Source organism: Gopherus flavomarginatus, chromosome 7, assembly GCF_025201925.1.
Source record: "Gopherus flavomarginatus isolate rGopFla2 chromosome 7, rGopFla2.mat.asm, whole genome shotgun sequence".
Taxonomy (NCBI): Eukaryota; Metazoa; Chordata; order Testudines; family Testudinidae; genus Gopherus; species Gopherus flavomarginatus.
This window is the reverse complement of record NC_066623.1, coordinates 24,334,714-24,359,812: the sequence shown is the minus strand read 5'-3', so window position 1 is coordinate 24,359,812 and position 25,099 is coordinate 24,334,714. Positions and strand designations below refer to the sequence as shown.

The following is a 25,099-nucleotide window of genomic DNA, read 5'->3' as shown; positions in this document are numbered from 1 at the left end:
CACCATGAAACAACATCAGAAATTACCCTATTTATTCCAATTTTTCATGCTGGTGGCACAGCAGGGTAATGGTTATTCCATTTTGCAGAACTGTCTCTTCAGCAGAGAGTAGCATAGCTGCTTAATTAGGAGGAAAGCTAATAGACAGCTAGTCTTAAGCTATGTCTGTCTGCTGTTTGGACTATGCGGTTGTGAATAGCAGTGTACACCAAAGTGCTCAGCTGTAACTCCCCTCAGTGTGAACTAAAATATCACTAGTTTGCATTGCTTTGTCCTGTTTGAAGAGGACTGCGTGAATGCAAATCAAGATCCTTTTACCTCACACCTGCAGCAGCCACGCAATGGAGTTACAGCACAGCACTTTGGTGAACAGTGCTGTTCGTGCTCCCATAGTACAAACTGTGGTGAAGTGTAGACAAGCACTTATTGTACACTATCCAACATCTAATTCTTTTTTCCCCCATGGAGCTGTGGACTCCATTTCCAGTCTAGTTGTCTTAATTTAAGAAAAAGACTTGAATAGGAGTTCAGTGCTCCTATTTCCCATTTTTTATCCATACCACAGTAGAACTGTGACAGTTCCTTTACCCTTTGTATTGTCATTTGGGTGGGGAACTCCATGGTTAGATGAGTCTGGCACCTCTTCTTTCCTGAGTTCCTTTCCAAAGTTCCAGAGAGATGTCAGCTTGGGGCCTATCAACTCCTTCAACATTGCTTTTGTGGCTTCGTAAATAAGCTAGAGAATGTCACACTCCCAGCTTTATCAAGCTGACTGAGTCCTCTTGAAGCCCATTTCTCACATACAGAAATTATACAGGTAGAATCAGACAAGCACAAAATGTCTAAATGTTGTTTGGTGGCCAAAGGGGACTCGGTCATTTCCTATGTGACTACATAGGCCAGGATGCCCATGAAACCTCTGTAGCAATTTTGGGTTGGATGATATTATAAATTCTGTGATAATCTAGGAATGTCATTGCCTCTCTCAGTTTACCATCAATAACTCCAGATGCTAGTTTTCTCTATAAAAATATGTCAAGAAGCTCTCCATGCAAAAAAGCATGTGCACTCCAAAAATCTTGGTCGTTAGTTACAGAACATTCTGCTTTACCAATGTATTTTTAGAAATGTCACTATTATAGATGCTCTGCTAAAGCCACCCCCTACACCGTTACTATAAGGAGGAAGCACTTATGACATTTTTTACTGGAGAGGGAAGGAGAAAACAGAATTCTATGGGCTTTACCACTTATAGTTAACTTGTAAAGAGGTATAATTTGGTTTAAAGATAGGTCAAATATTTCTAACAACCTTGATCATGTCTCTTTAAAGCTGATATTCCTGTGCAGGAGAGAGATTAATCACAATGCAGTTTAGTCTCCAGATTTCCACCTATTTGTAATTGGGTTTGCTGCCTACTGCTGCCAACATTTCCAACTGTCACACAGCAGGTCTGTTTCCAAGGAGCTGAAGTGAACACTGCGCATAGCTACAGTACATGGCTTAGATAACTAATTCAGATGGGGAAGAGACTCTTACTCATCATGTGCAGAGGAGTCTGATAATGATAGTGATAAAGTGACATGGTCAGCTGCAGAACATAATTTACATCAAAGCTTTTGTGAATTGATAGTGGGATTGTTAATTAAGAGCCAGATTCTGCTGTTGTCTTCAGTGGGAGTTGGGTGCATGCATCTGAGGGAAGAATTTGGCCTTCTTACTTTCCTCTGGTATAGATTTTGCCCTTGACTTAAATAGGAGCTGGATCAGCCTCCAAGCAGGCATGATCGCTAGGAATGCCGTAGACAGTTCTCCAGAAATACTCACACACTGCCTTACTCAGCTGCTTCATTCCATGTGTGTATTCAATCATATCTGCTTACTTAGGGGAAACTTATTTTGGCCCCTATTTCTTACTTTGATTAGCCCTGCAGAGGCAATACAGCTATAGGGAAGGGTGTTGGCCTACTTCACACATCAGCAGAATTGTTCACCTATTCTCCAGTAAGTACCTTTATTACTGGTGACATCAGAACTATTAAGATCCCAGTTTACGTTTCTGATACCAGGTGGAGTCTGCAGTGCTGACAATACTGAATAGTTGTGCTTTGTTTAAATGACCCTGAGAAACAATAAGTACTGTAACTCTGCCATAACAGCATCCATTAGATATTATTATTATCTGTATTATTACTAGTTTGTGATGTATGTTAAAATCTAAGAGCCACGTTGCTGCCGTTACTGCCAACTTGAGTAGGGGGTTGTGTGGGTTTGCAACACCTCATGTGCAGTTTACACAGGGACTGGTCCTCTGGGTGACACAGTTGCTCCTGAAGCAACTGCTAGATGAAGAACTACACAGGTTGGACATCCTTTTGGAAGGGTATAGCCTGTTTCCCTCACTGTAACTGGCCTGCACCAAGGGCCAGGAGAAAGAGGGAGTAATCGGTGTCCACTCTTCCGTCCCGCCATCTTTGGGATGCACCAAGGAAGCAGTTTATGCCCTTCCTCAACCACGGCGAGTTGTAGTTGTGACAGGTCCTTGCATACGTGGTGCAAAGGGGAAGGAGGACCTTCAACACTCATGCTGTACCAGTTGTACACATGCATAATTACCTTTCTGAGACTATATCCTGCCTATCTACTGTGTCTGTTCTGTATGCATTACAATATATAATACATTCTGTAACTGTAGTATTATTTGGAACCTAACTGTGCCACTTTTTAAATGTACAGTTTCCTTTTTGGGTTTTATGTTTCATGATATGTTTTATTTAGTCAATTTAACTTAAACAAAAATAAGTAGAAGAAAGTGTTGTCTTCTGATACACTGCAGTGGTTTTAAATTCGAAACATACATCATGAAGAAGGTTGCTGAAGACTGATTTTCATTGTTAGCAGGCTCATAAAATATCAAAAGGAATATCAAAAGGATTCTATTTCATTAAAAGTAGATCAAAAATCAGAATAGCAGACAGCTTCTGTGTTATTTCCTTTCATAGAGTATTTCTTTGAGAGCAGCGTGCCTCTCATGACTGTAGTCAGAAAGCTGTGGGTATTTTTAAGCTCCCTTTTAATGGTCATTTCTCAAGGCTCTGCTCTGCAAAGTATTTTTCATGTTTTATGCATATCAGTTGTCATAGATAACTTAAAAACAAAGAATCTTTTTAGTGCGTTTATGGAAGAGGAATATCATAGTTTTGGGAAAAGGTTGTGTGTCCATTTCAAAAGTTCCTTTCTCTTGTCGTGACCAGGTATTGGTTCTTCTCTCTAAAAAGGCATAAGGTGGATATCCATGTGTCTAGAGCATTGACGAATGTGGCGCAGTCAATATTTGAAGATGTTAATCTTTATATGATCCCGCATTAATCTCTCAATGTATGAAACGAGACCAGTGTGAGTTGTGTGTCAACTGTAGCCATCTAAAGGCAATTACTTCAAAATAAGTAACTCTTTTGAAGATGTGAGAGGTGACTAGGTCTTCCCTTATCAGTATTTTCAACCAGAGTAAAAAAATATAAAAGTCAAAATAAAATCGTGGAGGAGAGTAGGAGGAGAAAAAAGGACAGATTTTTTTTCCATTGATTTGCACTGTGGATAGGAATGAACAAACTAGCTGGGTTGAAATAAATCATCCTAAACTATTATTTAGGTTTGGTTAAGGCCATATCCTAGTTACCACCAACTATTCTTTCTTACTCCCATTCCTGAGGAAGCAAAATACTGTCTTTGTGTTCATACAGCATTATATGTGGGGCTTTGCTCCTGACTGATGCCTCTGGGCCCTCTTGTATTATAAGTAATAATTACATTCTCACACAAACATACACATTACATTAAAACAATGTTAAGATTGCAAAGTCAAGCACTCAAAATGAAGAAATACCAAAATTAATTGCTGGGGATAGCACACCTACAGATTGATCGGCACACAGGAGTTCTGAGAGGATGAGGCATGCTCAGTGCTGACAGAATCTTCAGAAAATTTAGCTACCAAATTCTAAGAAGTCTATACTGAACATGTGTGAACTTATAATTTGGCAAATGTTGGATGCTTCCCTGATACAAGAACAAACCTCCTTACAAATTTCAAATCTCTTCTTCAAAGCCTGAAGGTGCTAGAACTTCTCAGCCAAACAGTTGTAGGGTTTGTTTTTTATTTTTTACCTATGCAAAACATTTCTGTCCTTAGTTTCATTCTTGGAAACAGCTGAAACATTTTTGCTGAAACTTTCCTCAGAAAAAATCAGCCTGAGGCAGGCACCCAGAATTAACAGTTTTAGCCTGAATGGCAAAGTTAATAGCCACGGGAAACAGTCTTATAATGGAAAATGTTGGACAATCTTATATACAGATGGTATTTTCTTCAGTTGCTTACCCCTTCTACTTCCGGGAGTTCCCCCCTTCATGGGACTCAACAGCTGTCTTTAGTCTCTCTTCTTTTTTCCCCTTCAGGCAGGTCTCTTCTTTAGGCTTTCAACCCCTGCCACAGTATTCTGAAGCAGGAAGTAACCACTGACGCACATGCGGTGATGCCCACTGATTGAAAAATTGAGATCAACATTGTTGAAAACTTTGGCAGATGCAGAATAGCTCTTTGGGTGCCCATCTATAGGTTAAAGAGAGAGTTGAGTACACAGGTGATTTTCAAAGATGCTGCTTCTTTTTTCCTGAATTGTCTGCACAGTGGGCCAGGGGCATGGTCCTGGAGAATGGATGCCCACCTAGTAATTTTGGAAGGGGCCAGGAGTGCTGGAGAGATGCTCCAGGTGCCAGAGGCATGTCTAACTCAGGAAACGTATGTTAAGGTGCTCAAGCAGCATTGAGCTTGAAGTCTGCCTTCCCTGAAGATAGACAATACATAGATTAAAAACCCACCTTCCACACTCTGTGTGTGCAGATTTGAAGGAGACAGACAGAGGAGATTTGTAAAAGCAGCAAAGAATCCTGTGGCACCTTATAGACTAACAGACGTTTTGGAGCATGAGCTTTTGTGGGTGAATACCCACCTCCTCAGATACATGTAGTGGAAATTTCCAGGGGCAAGTGTATATATATGCATGCAAGCTAGAGATAATGAGGTTAGTTCAATCACGGAGGATGAGGCCCTGATCTAGCAGTTGAGGTGTGAAAACCAAATGAGGAGAAACTGGTTTTGTAGTTGGCAAGCCATTCACAGTCTTTGTTTAATCCTGAGCTGATGGTGTCAAAATTGCAGATGAACTGAAGCTCAGCAGTTTCTCTTTGAAGTCTGGTCCTGAAGTTTTTTTGCTGCAGGATGGCCACCTTAACGTCTGCTATAGTGTGGCCAGGGAGGCTGAAGTGTTCTCCTACAGGTTTTTGTATATTGCCATTCCTAATATCTGATTTGTGTCCATTTATCCTTTTCTGTAGAGAGAGGAGATTTGGTGAGTGTTTATAGGATCAATGTAGATAAAAAAGGAAAATTGTCAGGATTAGAGCTGTGAGTAGGAAAGGTAAATGTAGGCGTTATAAAGAGGCTAATGCAAACCTAAAGTGAGGGGGTCATTGTAGGACTTAGGAGTGTGACAGCTCAGGAAGAGACTGCAGTACTGCGTTGGTCCCCTGTGGATAGGCAGTCCCAGTACCAGATTATGCAGGATTTCTGGGTAATGGAGAACATCCCACCTGAACTAGGCATTATAGATGGTACACATTGTGGGAGGTACTTTGAGAGGTATCAAATGGTGGAAATGAAGCCTACAGAAATACAGAACACGTTTCCCATTAAGTTGATGGCTATATGTGATGCAAAGCTGGTGTTTGCTGTTGGGATGAGCATACCACAACAGCTACACCCAGCTATTGGCCCCACAGCACTTATCCAGTTTACAGCCTGACATAACAGCCTGTGCTTTCTGTTGCGTCCTCACCCGGCAGCTCCTGCTTGAAGGGCTCGTTCACCAGTAATGAGGCTCTCAATTTCAGAGTTTATGTAGTTGAGCTTCCTTTTGCTCCTTTTAGCAGCTCTGTCATGCTCAGGCAACTCTATTTCTGGGGCTACGATACCAAAATGGGTGCTAGTGAGGTGGTTAGACTGCCCCAAAGAGATTGCTAAAGGGTCTTGAGTGATCTTTGGGTGTCTCCAGGCACTGCGATGGTTCTTGCTTCTAAATTAGTCATTGGGACAGGGAGTAGACCATGATGTTTAGGGATGGAAAAACGGAGCCCAGCAATGGAGGGGTTTCCTAGGTCTTGAAAAAGAGTCCAACTGGAGGAGGCTTAGGTCTCATGCCATTTCCTGTTCCTTCTCCCCATGGATATTAGAGCACGTGCTGAGGGTCAATACTTTGTCAGAGGAAAGAAGTTATGTACATCTCAGGGAAAAATTTATCAATCTGTAAACTGATCCCAAAGAGTTCCGACATCCCAAGTTAGGAGGAGGATAGAACGTAGCTGTTTCATGTGTTTACTGGCAGATTCCAAAGTGTACTATTTTTCAAGTGCAGTGGAGCTCTATACAACATTGTGTGGTTTGGGGGTGGGGGAGAGAGACCAAAAATTGATTTTGTCTACACAATAGAAAGATTTCAGAATAAAATATTGCTGCTGTGCTCTGTGCATTGGTTCACGTTCAGCTCAGAACTATTCCTCCCTGAAATCTAGCAGTAAAAGATTTTTGATGGTACAGATGTTTCTAACAACATCTAAAAGGCGCAATTGACACATGTTAATGGTAGTGTAATGTCAAGGCACAAATATGTTCTAAATACTTTGTGAAAACAGTCCTGAAAATATTTGTTGCGCTGCTGGTGAGGATGCACCACTAAAATAAGCCTTCATTTGTACAGTATTATTGGGTGTAAGAGAGAATGGAGAATTGAGTTTTATATGCAATTGTGCAGAATAAATATTATGTGTTAAATGTCTTTTATGCAAAGCCTGTTTTACACACACTTATTTGTAACTCTTCAGTGGCACTAAGGAAATTCATCGGATCACCCAGTTGGTGAGCAAAGACAAGTTGTGGGACGTCTGTCTGACTCATGATCCAGCTGGTTACTCTCATCAGGAAAATGAGAAATCAAAGCTAGGAATGAAACCATAGTGCCTCTCAAGGAAGTGAACTGCACTCCACTTGAGAAGAGGAAGGGTTCACTGGCTAGGGTACTAGCCCTGGACTTGGGAGACCTGCATTCAATTCACTGCTCTGCCACAGACTTCCAATGTGACTTTAGGCAGGGTTAGGTACAAGTGAATATACTGGAACAAAAGGGGTGTTCTTAACTTTGATTAAAATGGCAGTGAAGACACAGCATCTCGTGTTAGCGGGTCAAGTAACAACTTATAGGAGAGAATGGGGTTGGATTTGAGCTGCTAACCTGAGTTAAAAGTTGTCACCATGTCTTCACTGCTATTTTAACCCAGGTTAGGTCACGTGGGGTTGCTAACCTGAGTTAAGAATATACCTTTTTTTTTTTTTTTTTTTTTTTTGGCAGTGTAGACATACCCTTAGTCTTTCTCTGCCTGATTTCTCCATCTGTATAATGGGGATAATATTGCCTTACTTTACAGGGATGTGGTCAGTATTACTAGATTGAAGATTGTAAGGCTCTGAGATTCTATGGTGATGGACATATAAATATAATAAACTGTCCACTTGCTCACCAAATTGGCGTATGAGTTTGCTTCCATAAACTAGATTAGTAGTACCATACCCTTACGAATAGCCAGCACATGCAATATCTTAGTAATAAGCCAAGAAGCAAAATTGCTTATCATGCAGAATCCACACTCTGTTGTTTCAACTCGGTTTAATCAAACAAAGATATGAATCACACATAATAACAATGGCCCTCATATATGCTTTTCTTTTAGAATTACAACAACAGCTGCTTGTATGATGGATCTACGAAGATACCCGCTGGATGAACAAAACTGCACACTGGAGATAGAGAGCTGTAAGTACTTTTGTAAATCCTGCTTACTGTATGGTCAAACTGTTTCCGCCATTTTATTTATTTATTTATTTGGGTACATGTTACTTACCTAGTTGCCTTTCTGTCAGATAATATTTAGACTCTTGTAAACACGGACACCACATTTAGCTTTCCAGATGGGTTAGTAATTTGTGGCACAAGGATTAGAGGAATTTATTTTGTGTTTTGATGGACAATTTTCAGCTTTAAAAGTCTCACTCAAATGGCTTGTTGTAGTTCATGTGAGGAGCAAGAGGATTATTATCATTTCTTTATCTTTCTCTGCTGCTGAACTGTGTTGCTGATTGTTTTCATTTTTAAACAAGGGCCTAGATTTTTCTTTACAGTTGATGTGTTTTTTTTTTATCACCGACACGGTAGTTAGACTTTCGGTGCATGTGTAATACAATCTATTATATGTGTTGATTGAATAACTAGTCTCTCTATTAAAGGTCAGGCTTTCCATACAACTAAGACATGTGCTGCGAAATGAAATTTAAAATCTGTTTGAAAGCTCTTTGGAGAATTTTAATATATCAGAAAACAAAATAATGTATGGTCATATGATAAATACAGTATTGCAGGCAGCAGGTTATTTGACATAGTAATTAAGATTGTTTCAGCACTTCCATGGTAAGCTCTGTTTTTTAGTAGAATGGTAGATCACTCAACTGTGGTACGTCATGAAACTGAAATGTGACATATTTCACTTTCTCTGAATGGAATTTGAGTGATTTGCAAGCAAACAAAAAATAATTTGAATGCTTTAATCTATGAACTTTGCAGCATTCGTTAAAACGTTTATACTCTTTAAAACAGCTTTGATTATATAGCTATATATGGTATATGTGTGTGTTAGTTGGCTAGATTTACACATGTATTTAATTCCTATACTGTTTCCCCTGTTCAAGAAAGCACTTCAGAACATGCTTAACTTTAAGCATGTGTTCAAGTCTCATTCACTTCAATTTTATTCAAACATGTTTTTTCTATGCTTTCCTGAACAGGGATACTTTCCTGAATTAGACTCTGTGAGTATTCTCATTGAAATCATTCACAGTGCATAAAGCTAAGCATTATTGATGTTATAGGTGGTTGTTGCTTTTTTTTTTTTAATGTCCTTATTTTATACTGGAATATTTGAGTTGCAAATATTGTGACTGACTTTGCTTTTGGAAATATATATATAGGGTAAAATCCTCCTTCTCTTGAAGTCAGTAGCAGGACTCCCATTGATTTCAATGGACTAGGATTTCACTGTTAATTTGCAGTTTAAGCATTGCTGAACAAACTATGCTAGTACATAACTTAGTAGGAGAGAAAAACAGTTAATCAATTTATCTAGTGGCATAACAGCAATGATTCTGTAGATTTACGCCTGCGGAGAATACTGCTTTAGTGAAAGGAATCTCCCCCGCCCCGCACACACCTCTCCCAAATATTGCTCTCTGCTTCAGAAAATGTTCCAGCACAATCCATTAGAAATATTGCCAGCTCTGAACTTTTATATGGTATCAGCAGGATGGCATGCCTTGCATTTCATTTAGTTTGCACCAATTGCCTGTGTGTAAGAGGAGCAGTAACCGTGCTCTGGTTAAGGTCGAGACTCGTTTATAAGCAAAGTGGAAAAGAACAAATCTAAAATATATATATATATATATTGAAGCAGAAATGTATGAACAATGGAGAGTAAAAATCAAACATGGAATAATCTAAAAAATGCATTTCTGATTGTGTCCTTGTTGGAGAGGCAGTAAAATTTGTGGTTTAAACAGAGAACTCCAGTTCCATTCTCAGCTTTGTCATTATCATATGGATCAACTTTCAGCAAGGCACTCGCCCTGTCTGCAGCTCGGTGTTCCAAAATGTAAAATTGAGATGATAAAGCAGACTGTATTTAACTTGCCTTTGAAGATATTATGATGTTGAGAGCCATATAAGAAAACAGTCAGACAGATGTTAATAATTTAATATGGTGTTCTGAAGCCCTATATCAATCCTCCATATTGAAATTATTAATGAGCTGCCTGTCCAGGTAGAAATGCAAATCTGTCCAACTGTTACAACTGATTGAGTCAAATTTTCAAGACTTGAAATTTACTGCAGATCTAAAAAAAAAAAAAAATGTATTGTCCTGGGCCAAAGGATGAGTTTGATTTAATTTCCTGCAAACATGGATTGAGAAATTACTGTGATGGAGAGTTTTACTATTAGGTAAAATATGAGGCCATACGGTATCATCAATCAAGAGAAGCAGAAGACAGCATTTTTACAGTATCAGTTCAAGAAGCAGGATTAATGCCCTGCGTTATCTGTATACCGTAAGCAGAAAAAGCAATTAATTAAAATAGGGCCATAGTTTTTGACTGAAATATGAGATATATGCTGCTGCCTTGTAGATCTGTGGACATACCGGTACATTGTTTTTCTGTGATCATGGCTTGTACAGTTCATCCATAAAAACTGAAACGTCTTGAAAATCTGCCTTCTATTTCTGTGATGCTTTTGTACTACTACTGTCAAGTAGCTCTTTCCTGGGTGGGTAAGATCAGAGCTTCTCTATCTTCTTTCATCTCTCTTTCCTCTTCTCTCTCTGCTGGCAGCCAATGAACAGGTCATTGCTGAGTAGTAAAAATGAGACATTAGAGTAAAGTCAGCAGGTCATCACCTTCTCAGTGGGATAATGGGCAACAGAGAGAGCTTCCTTTTCAATGAAGTGTTGATATCAGAGGGTAGATCACTCTTCTCTTCTGCCTTCTCCCTCTACTACTGCTATATGAATAGCTAAGCTCCTTGTGGCATCCTAGATTAGTTGATCCTCCCACCTTCCATTCATTTGTGTGTTGCAGTTCTAGTGATTGAAAAGAACCAGATGTGTAAGCAAATAAGTCACAAGTCTAGAAGGAGCTTGGAAGCAAACAGATGTTTTAGGAAGTACATGGAACATTGGTTCAATTAATTTAAATAAATAGAATACCTTCCTGCACATCTGCTGGACTCTGGATTTCAAGTGATGCCGTCTACACACAAATCTATTTTGAAACAGTGGAGTCTTTCACTGTAAAATCATTCAGATTGATCTGGGGTGTAATCATGGATTTTTCTGAATATATTCAAATGCAGTTACTCTAGTTTGATATGATGCGTTTGAACTATTATCCATTTCAATTGCACATTGACACAGGCTTTAAAGTTCATTTCAGTTCTTGCTCATCTCATTACAAAATAATGTGTTCAGTACAGCAATGTTAGCATTCATGCAGGTAACCATTATCTGTTCTGAAATATCATAGCGAATCTGTCCATCTTATTACAGTACTGTATCTCTGTCCATTTCTGTGTTCTTATCCAAAAAAAGCAAGTACTGGTAATTGCTCCATAAGTGCACATAACAGACCACCTTTGAAAATGTCTCCTGTAAGGTTTTAAATATTTAGCTCAGTTGCTGCTGAAGTATAAAACAAACAGAAGGAAAATTTCTGTACAATCTCTCTTTATAGGCTTATGATGAGGATGTCACATACGCTACAAAATTTTGTGCAAATAGCACCTCAGAAATACAAACTGATAAAAATAGGTATTTTTCCATATATAATTTAAATCTTATATATGTTTCTCATCATTTCAAAGTACAAATTGTGTAGAAAGAGAAAAATGCTTTCAAATATTGTTTGCTTTTTGCATTTTCTTGCCCTTTTTTCTCTTGGCTGTAAGGATATTCTCTGAAGTGAGCAGTGTAGAGGTACATTTTTAATGTGCACTGAGGGAATTTCTCTGTGTAACTCCCATTGGCAGGAAGTGTCAAGTATCAATGCAAGAGATTAAAAATTAAGATCTTGGATTTTTTTCACTGATTTATGGCATGAGCTTAGGTAGTTCACTTAACCTTTCTGTACAATAGGTTGCTGACTTGTATTGTAAATATTTCTACTTCAGAAAGATGTTTTATGGCACAATCCTCGGACATCTCTTATGCAGGTGCATTAAAGAATAGCAGAAAATACAGATAGCTTTTCACTCTCACTCCCCTTAGTGTACCTACCCAATTAATAGCAGGAAAAGATACTGACCTAAATTCTCCTTTGAGTGCTGGGCAAAACGTCTGGCTGTTGTGCTCAGCATACTCTGTGGTCACAAAAAAGTTTAGTCAGCTGTGCTAAGGTCATGCCAGAATCCCACATACACCTAAATACATACTGCCAGTGCCATTGGCAGCATGTCTAGAGGGTAAGCCCATACGGCACCTATTTGAAGCAGCAGTAAAAATAGCTGCAGAATGCATTTGTCCAGACCTTACTGAAGCAACCTGTCTGTGTGGAGTCAGGATTAGAGCTATGAAAATACTGGATTTTTCAGTTCAGTTGCATTTTGAAAATATTGAAATGTTTCAGATATTTTGCAATTTTGTTCAGGGTTTTTCTGACCAAAACAATTCAGGAAAATTGGCACAAATTCATTAAATATTTTGGTATCACCAAATCTGCAGTTTTTGCCAAATAAAATTTTAAATCAAAAAATTTTGCTTAGCTCTAGTATGGAATATTCAGAAACTGCCTTCTCTGTATTAAACCAGTTTTCATACCACTGTTCCCAACAACTTTCATGCTACCAGGATGTGAGTTTTTCCCTGAATATTTGAAGAGTGAATATTTGAGATCTTGAAAGGAGATTGCCGAAACCACAGAGGAAAACATGGTCTCTGCCCTGAAGAACTCACAGTGAAATGGTTTGTTGATACAAAGGTGGAATGCATTGCATTTACTTTTAAAATGGTACCTTTCTTCTGAAACAAAACCAAAGTTCGGTACAAAGTGTGTGTATGTGGGTGCAGTGCAGCCATTTCTTCAGGGAAGGTGAGACAGCCAAAAGAACAGCTTATGCACAGAGCACCACAACAGGAGGAAAAGGGAGATTTTGGTGAAAAACTGCAAGACAAACACCTGTTCTTGAAACATGCTGTACAGTGTTTAGTGGTTATGCAAAACAGAAAGAACTTTGATTATAAAGTTTTTGTTTGTTTTCTGAAAGCCCAAACACAGTAAACTATGTGGACTTCAGTTTATCTTCTATGGAAAGATGAAAAGCTGAATTGAATCCCCTAGTTTGAACATGTGATTCCTAGCGTTCTGAGTATTTGTAGCCTGATATTTAGACAGCTCTATGCTCTGTCTAAGCTGAGGAGTTACCTGCTAATAAGAGCACTGGCAGTAATAATGTATCACAGTTACAATGGATTTTCTCTCATAAAAGGCCTAACATTCATATCAAATGCCTTGTGAACTGATCATCTCTTTGAGCTATGTAGGTGAGTTATCAGAATGGGATATTGACGTGCTAACAAGTGTCTGAGATGTGCATGGCATTTGATATGAAATGGTTGCTTCATGACCCTCTACAGAATGTAAATACTTTTTTACTAAAATGTAGAGAAAATCTGGGTTGTAATTGAAACCCTTTAAACCCCTTCCTCAGTCAGTGTGTGATGCAGCCAACATTTCTGGGATGAGCTAAATTTATCAGCAATGTATTGCTCTTTCATGGTCTCCTATATCAATTTGGGCACAAAAAACAATTGCTGAGTCAATGTAAACAAAAGTCTGCTTACCTATGATTTTCACTTTGTGCCTGGTGCTTCTGAGAATGCCAAAGCTGGTCATTAATAAATGTGAAATCTCAGCTGAGTCCACACGAATCACTTCAAGAGGCATAAAAATATATTCAGTGGTAACACATATTATCTTCCCTTCTAGCAATGCAAGACATATTACATAATACACCATGGTTCATGGTAATAACAAGCCATTGTGTTCAAATGGCAACAACAGTAACTGGGAAAAACAGCTTCCTAATCACTGAATTAAAGCATTAGTGATGTCTTATTTTGCTTTAATGATGCTGTTATATGTCACACTCTGTATAATACAGTATACAGACATAAACATAAAAGGTAATATTGAATTCCTTATTTATCTGTATATGTCTCTGATATATATAAACACACATGGTAACGTGATAGCCATGTGATCAGTTTCAGATCATGTGTTCAATGAATTTTTCACATGCTTTGGACATCCTTCGTGCATCTCTGACCACCTGTCCTACACATTCATCTCCTCTGAGACTTATTCTAACATTTCTAAGCAGCTTCAGCCTGCCTAAAAATTGTTTCTTTCTCTCCCACCAGTATGGAATTTCCACTGAAAAATATATCCAATTAAGGCAGAATCATTGTTCAGCCCTGGGCCTATGACTGATTTTGATATACGTTTCACAAGCTTTCGAGTTGGCTATCTTGAAGTGCTACAGGGCTATAAACAGGGAGCATCTTGTGAAAGTGAGCTTCCAGGCTTTCCAGTGAGCCATAGAAGCACTTAGTTCTAATCTTGGAAGGTCTTAAAATAAGAGTTTAAAAGCATGACACGTAGGTAATTGTGGAAGTTTGTGTGGCTCCCTTTGAGTTCTTTACCTTGGTTTCATGGTAACTAAGGCATATGACTTTCCAGATAGAGGAATTTAAAAAATAATATCTTTTTAAACTCTCTAAAACTTTCCTAAGGTAGTTTTTTTTCCCCTGTAAAATACAGTAACTCCTCGCTTAACATTGTAGTTATGTTCCTGAAAAATGCGACTTTAAGTGAAACTATCTTAAGCAAATCCAATTTCCCCATAAGAATTAATGTAAAGAATTAATGTAAATATATATATAGACACACACACACACACAGAGTATAAGTTTTAAACAAACGATTAAATAATGTACACAGCAATGATGATTGTGAAGCTTGCTTGAGGTGGTGAAGTTAGAGGAAGGAAGAGGGTGGGATATTTCCCAGGGAATGCAGTACTGGTAAATAATGGACTGGAACAGCTGAGCCCTCAAGGGTTAACCCGTTGTTGTTAATGTAGCCTCACACTCTACAAGGCAGCACAAATGGAAGGAGGGGAGACAGCACAGCAGACAGAGACACGCACCCTGTGTGTGTGTGAGAGAGAGAGAGATGTGCATTTCACCTTTATGTAGGCTGACCCCACTCTAAGTACACTGCCTTTTAAGTAGATCAGCAAGCTGAGATAGCAGCTACTGCCAGCAAGCTCCCTCCGTCCTGAGTCCTGTCTTGTCCTCCCTTGCTCTATGGAGATGGGGTGAGCGGGGGCGGGGAGCAGGAACAGGGGGAAGGGCGACATCCTGACATTAGCTCCCCTCTTCTCACCCCCCTCCCCCGCACAGCAAGCAGGAGGCTTCTGGGAGCAGCTCCAAGGCAGAGGGCAGGAGCAGCACAGGGCAGTGGGGGGAGGGACAGATGAACTGCTGGCAATTGATAGCCTGCTGGGTGGCTGCCGCACAGCGAACCTAGGGGAGCAGAGAGCTGATGGGGGCAGGGGGCTGCCGGTCTACCCTGGTTCCAAGCCCCCACCAGCTATCTGCAACAGGCTACTCTTCCTGCAAGCAGTGGAAAAAGCAGGCAGCTGCCAAACAACGTTATATGGGAGCACTGTACAACTTTAAACGAGCATGTTCTCTAATTGATCAGCAACGTAACAACATAACAATGTTAACTGGGACAACTTTATGTGAGGAGTTATTGTATGTGGCATGTACAGAATACATACGAGTATGATATTGTGTGCAGGTTTTAGCAACACTTGTTTGGATGGCCTGAAAAACTCACTTGTGCCATTTGTGATTAATGCAGTTGTCCCAGATTCCATCAAGAAACTTTTTATGCCACTCCAGACCAACGTGTAACATCCATCATGCACATCTGCACTCACACGTGTGTGCACGCACACACACATCTAACTGCTACAACATTTTTTTTTGTGGTAGAATGGATTGGTCTCCTAGTCAGTGGGTTTAGGTGCACAGTTCACTCAAAGCTTTCAGGCTTCCTGCCTTAAGCCCAGTAGATGTCTTTGTTTCATGCTGAGCTGAGTAATCCATTAGGCACATCATGAGGAACAACCTTGAATGATGCATTAAAATCTGTGCGTCAGAGAAGTGAGAAATTTAGTTATTTTGTTGGGAGCATGATTCATCTGAAACAAAGCATCCTATTCTGAGCTAGGACACTGTTTAATAAATTCAGTCTGGTTGTGTTTTATTTATTTTCCTATTGATGGAGTAATGATATGGGTTGAGTTAAACCCGAGGCTGTAATTTCATCAGAGTGAAAGAGGAGGTATAAAAGAAAGAAAGGCTACTGCTGTTCTGTACTGCTCAGAAGAAAAACGGGAGACAGAATAGTCCATCCTCCTTTCATGGTTGACCAGTATGTCCATGATCATGGCCTAGTGTAGATCTCTCTTTCTCTCTCACACACACACTTTTCCATATATTTTGTTATTATAAAACTGCCTATGTGTAACAGGGTACACTCACGGCTGTGATGTATCCTTGTGGCTCAGTTTGGGATCATTTCCCATCCAGTCTGATGTCCCCCTTCCTTAGTTGCCCTATATTCTATAAATCTGAGGAGGGTTTGCAGGCAATGTCCCTAGGGCCTGTCTGGGGAGCCAAGTGGGCAGCCAGAGTCCTAGTCCCATCATCCATTATAGAGGTAGGAGAGTTAAGGGGACCTGCATGCTGTGCAAGACATGGTGGCATACCCCTCATCAGGCTCAAGGCCCATGTCTATGTAGTCCATTGGGTTACAGCGACCTCACACTGGACACTTTTTTAACTCACTAACTCCAATGGAACCAGACCTCTAGGATGCTGGATGGAAGATGAAAAACCCTGCACAAGATTTGCCAATTTTACCATATGGGAAAATTTACCTTTTAGACCTCAAATAAAATTTGGTGACAAGCATAAACCGTGGCACCCTAAGAAAAAAAGCAAAAATGAATACAGGGAGGAAAAAACCCTTCCTTCCTCCCACTGCCTGTCCTTCGAGGAGCCCATCAGTCTCCTTAGATTCCAGTCATACTGTGGAAGCAGAAGCAGGTGGGACAAGCCAGGGAAGAGAGACCAGTGGGAGCCCAAGTTACTCTGTCCCCTCTTCTCCCATACAAGTAGGGAGGCGGTGAGTGGCATCCATGTGCCCAATGATCCCATGCCCAGCTATTACGTACCATGGGTTAACAGAGAAGCATTTTAGATTAATATAGTGAAGTGTTCATATTTGGGGATATAGTGTTTTTTAAATGTCTGAGTATGGTCACAGAGGGGGAGAAAAGATTAGGGAATCTGAGAACTACAGATGATCATGTACATGCTTTTTGATGGGTGTTCTCATGGAATATACCCCTTCTTTAAGTGAGTGGAAGAAATTTTGTATCAAAACCGGAGGGTAGTTTTGTTTCTTCAGGAGTTTGTTTCTTTCCATACCCACAAGATTACATGCAGTCACATCTCATTCAAAGGTTTAGTGCAATATTTCTTCTCTTTATAACTTCTTCAGACTCTAGAGTCTAAAGGGAAAAGTTTGTTTTTTTTAATGACTGTTCTGTTGAGGAGAGAAGATAATTCTTTTCCTCTAGAAAACCGGGATTGAAATAGATCTTTGTGTTCAAATTATAATGGATCCCCTGGTTATCTTTCTGTGAAGTTACTAAATGATCTTTTGAAGGTAAGTCAGAAAGAGTGAGAGCAGAAGAGACAGGGAAGAGACTTTTAAAGATTCTTCTGGACAGTGGAATATCCCAAGATCAGATCCTTTTTGTTTGTCCTTTTCTTGGCTGGCAATAAAATGGGTTTAGTAAGCTAATAATAATAAAATATTAGAAATGTAGGGCTGGATGGGTCTTCAAGAAGTTATCAAGTCAAGCCCTCTGTACTGAGGCAGGACCAAGTAAGCATAGAACATCTCTGACCTCTTTTTAAAAACTCCCAACAATGGGGATTCCATAGAGCAGGGCTTTAGCTTCCTCAGCCATGAGATGCTGTTCCAGGAAGAAGGTATGTTGGGAAGAGATGGGGTTCACCTGACCAAGCAGGGAAACAGCATCTCATGGTCGAAGAAGTGGAAGCCCTCACATCAGCACCATCTGCACAGTCATGGATTCATCTCCAGGATGTGCATGCCTCTCCAGGCCCTTACCTTCAACTGGGAAGATGGATGAGAACACCACCTGCACCCCATACTCTTTCACCCTCACTTCCAGAGCCCTGAAGTCACCACTGATCTGCTCAGGGTCATACCTGGAAGTGTCATTAGTGCCCACATGGATGAGCATCATGCAGTAGTGGTCAGAAAGTGGATGAGCCTCAGTCTTTTTCCATAACATCTTGAATGTGGGCTCCAGGGAGGCAGCATACCTCCCAGGTCATCGTGCCAGGTCGTCAGATGAAGGCTTCTGTCTCCCTCAAGTGGGAGGCCCTAACCACCAGCACCCTATTCCTTCTCCTTTTGGGAGCAGTGGCCATGAGCTTCCTAGCTTTGGGGGCAGGTGGCTGCTCCTCCACAGCCATTGTTCTCACTTCCTGTTGCCAATACATACTGGTTCTTCACCTCGATGAATGGGGAACCTGGGTGAGGGGTGGAGTACTGTCCACTACCTGAAGTGGACAGTGGTCAGTCTCCACCCTATAGAGTAGCTGGTTCTCCTCCCTCCTATTGTGCTGCTGTAGTTATCTGTGGTGGGTTAGCATCCTCTGTCCTCAATGTTTCCACATGCATCCTGTTGATTAATTCCTCTCCTTTAGTATCTGTCTTATTTGAGAGGTCAGTTATACCTTTTACTAAGTGGAATAACATACTCAAGGGAGTATGGTTGTTATGAAATAGTTACACTTCTCAGATAATGAAGGTAGGTACTTGACCTCCAGTCTCATGCTTGACGGTGCATATATGACACTGAGACATGTTTCATCTCATGATAAACACATAGCCATGACTTACCCTTATTTAGGATATCTCTCATACACCATGCTAAATAATTGAAATACAATGTTTCAGATGTTTTCCTTGGTGTTTTCCTTATTTGTCAGATGTTTTCCTTACTTGTCATTTTATTGTCATAAACTACTGTGCAAAAATAAGCATACCTCTACATTTTAGAAAAAATAAATATGTTGCATTAATTCATCTATGTGGTGTGAGACATAGGACAGGCTCAAGCTTTGGTTGCCCCTCCCAGGGTTGTGAACTAATTTTTATTGTCAGAAGGGGGTCATGGTGCAAGGAAGCTTGAGAACCGCTTTCCACAGATGTTTATTCTCTGTTCTGAAAATAATGTGTGTGAACAGTCTACATCATTAAGAAAAATAGAAAACCATTTTGACATATGCCATTGCTTTACTACAGACTTCTTAGAGAGTTAGTACTGAACATTCATTAAAAAAATGGCAGAAAATAGTTTTAATATTTTCATAATATTTCATAGAAACTATATCGACTCCCTAACCCACTGAGAGGTTGTTTCCAGAAAAGGAAGAGATCTTTTGGAATGTAATTTCCTAGCCTCTTTTATGTTTGATCCCTCTAATTGTTCTTACAATTACCAAGAGCTTGTATATATCATTAAAACAGTTGAACAACATATCTGAGCTCAAACAAACTACTTCCTGGATAATCTGGCTTCATACAAAAGATAGCCTGCGGCTCGGGGAGGAAAGTAGCAAGCTTTGTAAAGTGGTGTTGCAGTTGCACTGCAGGTCACCAGCATGGTCCAGCAGTGTTGTGTGTGTCAGATGAAACTCAGGGATCACTGTTAATAGTCCAGTGTGTGATATTTCTGTAGGTCAGTGTTTCCCAAACTTGGGACGCCACTTGTGTAGGGAAAGCCCCTCGCGGGCCGGGCCAGTTTGTTTACCTGCCCTGTCCGCAGGTTCGGCCTATTGCGGCTCCCAGCGTGGCTGCGGTTCGCTGCTCAAGGCCAATGGGAGCTACTGGAAGCGGCACAGGCCAAGGGACATACTGGCTGCTGCTTCAAGCACCTCCCATTGTTCTGGAGCGGCAAAGCACGGCCACTGGGAGCCATAATAGGCCAAACCTGCAGACGGGGCAGGTAAACAAACTGGCCAGGCCCGCAAGGGGCTTTCCCTACAAAAGCAGCGTCCCAAGTTTGGGAAACACTGCTGTATGTATTTTACTATTTAAATAGAAAGTTACTTGGTCATTTTGAGCTTATGAATATGTCTTGTTTCCTAAATTTTACTAATTATCGATACACATTTGAATTCAGCTTTCAGGAAGCACAAGGTGTTATTTGCATTGCCAACCTCGCATAAGGGTTCTGTTAGAGAAAATCAGCTAATGTATCCCTTTAGCTTAATAATGTTTCTGCATGTAGATTATACATTAAAAGTACAATTGCAACTGTTTTGCCTACTGTAACCCCAAATTTTATTAAACTGCCTGGAAATGCGTGATACAAATAACCTATCGTCTTTCTTTGGAAAAGCACATAAATTATGATAGTTTTGTTTAATTTTCAAGTATCAGAGGGGTAGCCATGTTAGTCTGGATCTGTAAAAGCAGCAGAGTCCTGTAGCACCTTATAGACTAACAAACATATTGGAGCATGAGCTGCCCACGAAAGCTTATGCTCCAATATGTCTGTTAGTCTATAAGGTACAACAGGATTCTTTGCTTGTTTAACTTTGAAATTTATAGTATATGGAGAAGGAAAACTATACAAAATAGTAAATTAAATGATAGTAAAAATATACATCTTTGCATGAATGAAGGGTCAATTTTAAATATGTAATAGTTCTCTAGCTTGGATAAAACAGTATATTTTGAATATACTTAGACTGTGATTTTTTTTTTGTTAGTGTTTAGAATGGAATTTTTAATAATATGTAAGATGTTCTGAAATACACTCAGACCCTTAGAAACAAGTCATTTAAATGGCCACGAAGACCACACTACCATCTTGCTCCTTGAGGCTATTTCCTCTCTACCCCACCCCATCCCCAAGAGAGGGTGATGAACTAATCCTTAAATTGTCATTGTCAGTTATGTATCTCTGCTATGGATATGCAGGGGACTTTATTGCCTGGGGCTGATCAATCTTTCACAAGTACTAGAAAAAAAGTGTTGGTATTTTCCCCCCAAGTTATAATGTTAGAAATGTAAAGAAACACAGAGCTCAGGATTTGTAGTGAGGACTGTAAGAGTTTAAATGGATCTCTGGCTCTGCCAATGGTTGGGAATAGTCTGGATTCAGCAATTAATGATGTATAGCTGTTGCAACTACAGCAGTCCTGACCATTAAGTGTAGACAATGACAAGCCAAGGTAAACCTCTATTAGCTCAATCATTGTAATCAGTGTGAAGATTTTGAATAGCAAAGCAAGTATAAAATCAACCATTCTGATATTTTAGCGTCCCTTTGAGATCAAGTCACTGAAAGGCAGCTTTCTGATAAAGAGCACACTGTGAACTGAAATTATTTTTATTCATTTTGGTCATGTTGTTTTGTACTGCTTCTTACTGGTAATTCAGCCTGTTCAAAGTCCGTCTGTATCAGAAAATATAGCTACTTTTTGTTGTTGGAAATAGTCCTGTTTTCCTGTGCCTTACATCTATAGAATATAGAGTTGAACATTAGTATTGCCTTCTGATAGCCGTAGTTCATTTAAAGAGAGTTCAGTTATGCCTTTATCTAACTTTTAGCAATGCTAGGGGATGCAGTTGTCATCTCCTATCAATCCAAAGCTACTGTAATTGACGTGTAAAAATGCCGTTTCAAGTTTGCTAGAGCATACTGGTATGAAAATTGTAATGTAAATGCTTTAGATAGCCTCTGCTTTAGATGGCCCGGTGGCCTCATGGATGAGGCACCGGTTTCCTAAACCAGAGTGTGTGGGTTCATGTCCTAGCTGAGGTGAAAAACTACTTTCTTTGTGGGGAGGCCTAGCTCAGTGGTTTGAGCACTGGCCTTCTAAACTCAGGGCTGTGAGTTAAATCTCTGAGGGGGGCATTTAAGGATCTGGGGCAAAAATCTGTCTGGGGATGAGTCCTGCTTTGAGCAGTGGGTTGGATTAAATGACCTACTTCCAACCCTCATATTCTATGAATTCTACTAGCTTTAGGAAAATTTAAAGCACATATGGTAGTCCATCAAGCATATGTAAATTTGACATGGGCAAAGCATTGATTGTAATTTGAAATGTTGATATTTGTTTATATATCAAAAGTTCATTCTTTTAGTCCTAGCAAAGCCTTGGATTATAAAATGTTGAACTGTCTCATAATTCATATTCATGTCTCATATTCAGCTTGTATCGTAACAAGACTAAATACAAAGACTGATGCTTCTGTAACAATACACAACACAAGTAAAAATGCCGGATTCCAAGATAATCTTTATCAAGAGAAGGATATGTAATTAGCTGGGAGAAATATTACACAGATTATATTTTCAAGCATGTTTTTTTGGCTTTTTAAGTGCCTTTATTCACTAGTACTGAATGCAATCCAAAAATTGAGAATCTCTATTTGCCATGAATTCATTGTATTGGTGAAAACACAAAGAGCCTGATTCTCATTTATGCTAAGGCTGCTTTATACCACTCTGGCAGTATACAATGGCCTTAAAGTAAATTTCCATATTCACTGCACCTTGCCAGTGTATCTTAGTCTGATCTGGAAGAGCCTCCTTGAAACAACCAACGAGGTTGTCATTTATGGTGACAATTTTTAATGATATGAATTTTTTTTAATGTTGCTTTTTACTTGGGGAAAGGGAAGAAAGAGAAAGCAATAAAAGAGATTAATAATATCTGTACATTTCACAATGCATGTTTCATTCTAACTGTGAAAAGGGATGGCCTTATTGGTTTATACGTCTCCAGCACACTCCATCTGCCTCTTAAGTAATTATTTACCACTATGAGACCGGAAATGATGTTTTCACAATTCTTGTTATATTACATGCAGTACAGACTGTTCAGAAGAACTATGAAGAGTTATAAGCAATGTTTGTAAATGGCATTACCATGAGAATATTCTGCATGCAGCATAATTGAGATAAATGTGTAACAAGAGTTGTTCTCTCATATGTTTGATTTTAGTCTTACGTCAGAATTTTATACTGTATTACAAAGTAAAGGTAAAGTAGATGGCTATTAGACATCTGATTGGTTCCCAAGTGGGACATAATCAAGTGAAATCTCTTGCACACAGACCAAGAAGCTACCACACACTTTTTGAACTGTATTGGCAAAAATGTGAAATTTCCTCTCCTGACATTTACCTTGAGGCTAGATTCTGCATATACACCGGTGTCCCTGGTTTATTTTTAAAGGCAAACTCCCCAAAAAATAAGGAGTTGCCTTGACATGAAAATGTGCCCATATGAACAATTGCCTGAAAACTTTTGTGACACCATCACTGGCCAAATAGAAAGTCACTCACTCCCCCGAATAAAAATCCATTCTCTCAGATCCTGCACATCTGCCCAACATGGTGTTTGCCTTTACTGTGTATGGAATCATGAAACCGGACAGTTCCATTGGAACATATTGGAAAGGCACTGCCTCAGATTACAACTTTGGAATTTGCTGTATAGTATATTATTATTATTTATTGTCCAATATCAGCAGTAAAGATGCTCCAGTGGGTAATGACTCTGTGTTGTGGTTCCTTGTCAGTTTTGGTGTTTACGGTTGATGACATTGGTTTGCAATGTAACAGAATGTAACAGGTGCCACTTCACTCCAATGTGATTACCTTTTATAACATTTAGAAGGTAGGACAATGAAAGAACAAGGACCCAGTGATGGAAATCACTGTTCAGCCAAGTACACCGAAGGATATCCCTTTCTGCTCTATTGACATAGCCCCTCTCAAGTACAGAACCCTGAGGAGAAGGAGAACTAATGATGGCAGGAGTACCACAGCAGGAGAAGTTAAGAACATCCCAGTCATGAAGGGTGTTTGGTATCATGACAAATACAGGTATCTAAATCTGTACTAGGAGGCTGCTATTCCCTCAGCCGCTGCAATCCCCAACAAGCGTTTGAAGGCTGCTCTGCATATCCTAATACAGCATCCTCCCTCTAAGGTGACTACAGGTCTCCCTGTTCATGGTCCTATTTGATGAAGCATTTTGCACTTGACAGAGCTAAGAGGTGACTTTGGTAGCAGGCACAGCCCATGCTGAAGGCTGATACTTATGGTGTTTTGGTACAGGAAATTCTTGTATCTAAGTTTAGCAAGCACGTCTATCCTGTGAGAGTTCATCTTTGCAGTCCTGGTGCTCGACAAGAGCAGAAATAGACATACTTCAGCCATACAAGGCCATCTCGGCAGCTCACTATCTGAAACCTGGCTTGTACCAAGACTTTGCCAAGACCTCCTGAGTGATATAAAAAAGAATGGTAAGTCACTTATTTGTAAATATGGTTTGGGTTGTTAATTTGTTTCTTTTTGACCAGAGTGCAGGCTACGAACCCAGTGATCAAAGTCCCATTGCCTTCACTGGGAGATACCTGGGTTTGGCTGCAGTCCTGGGCCCTGTTCTTCCCTTTGACTAGCACACTCTTTCTCTCTTTTGTTTACTTTCAGAAAATGAACCATACCAATTAATCACATAAACAGTAACAACAACGGGTCCAGTTTCTGTCAGCATTTGGTTGGGGATAGATTCCTGGCTAAACAGCCTTGCACCCCTCTCACACACCACTAAGCCAGTGGTACTATGAGGCCGTGGGTACTAGGGGTTGGCTACTCTGTGAGTCTGAGTAAGTTCCTTTACATTTCTATGAGACATCTGACTTGAATATTGTGTACATATTATATTAACTAGGGCACTCTTTTCCTTTCAGAATTCAAGAACAGCATTCTTGAACCTGAGGCGGCAGCTCCCTGAAGCACAGTAGGTAAATGTGTTACATTTCTGCCCCTCCCTCAGTCTAGCGAGGTTCTTATCACCATGGTATCTGAGTGCCAGCGTGTTCTAGCAAAGAAAGAAGTACCCGTCTCTGGTCAACTTTGTGCACTTGTATTTATTTTTGCCCATTTATTGTGGGCAAGCTTGGCAGAAGAAGTGGGTTTTGCATTTTGCTTTGAGAGTAAAAGGTTCAGCGGTGATTCTCTATCTGAGATTTATATTGCACAATGTGACATATGCTGTTTACAGTGTAATCTGATATATTTTTTCTGGACCCTGTTATGACATCATGTGCTGCAATATTTTTTGTTGTGTTTGTTCATATGGCTTATTTTTATTATAACAAACATAGGTTTTATTAACTAAATATTTTA

At 39.9% G+C, this 25,099-nt stretch overlaps 1 protein-coding gene across 6 annotated transcripts in view; it reads left to right on the top strand.

The window, feature by feature from the left end:
- Positions 1–25,099, top strand: part of GABRB2 (gamma-aminobutyric acid type A receptor subunit beta2) — a 267,905-nt gene that overhangs the window by 162,836 nt on the left and 79,970 nt on the right. For all 6 annotated transcript variants that reach the window (XR_007775510.1, XR_007775509.1, XM_050962713.1 and 3 more), the window contains exon 5: positions 7,840–7,922. Coding sequence is in view for 4 of the 6 variants with exons in the window: in XM_050962713.1 (XP_050818670.1) it covers positions 7,840–7,922 (83 nt within the window). In the remaining 2 variants the exon portion in view is untranslated. The remainder of the gene's footprint in view (positions 1–7,839; positions 7,923–25,099) is intronic.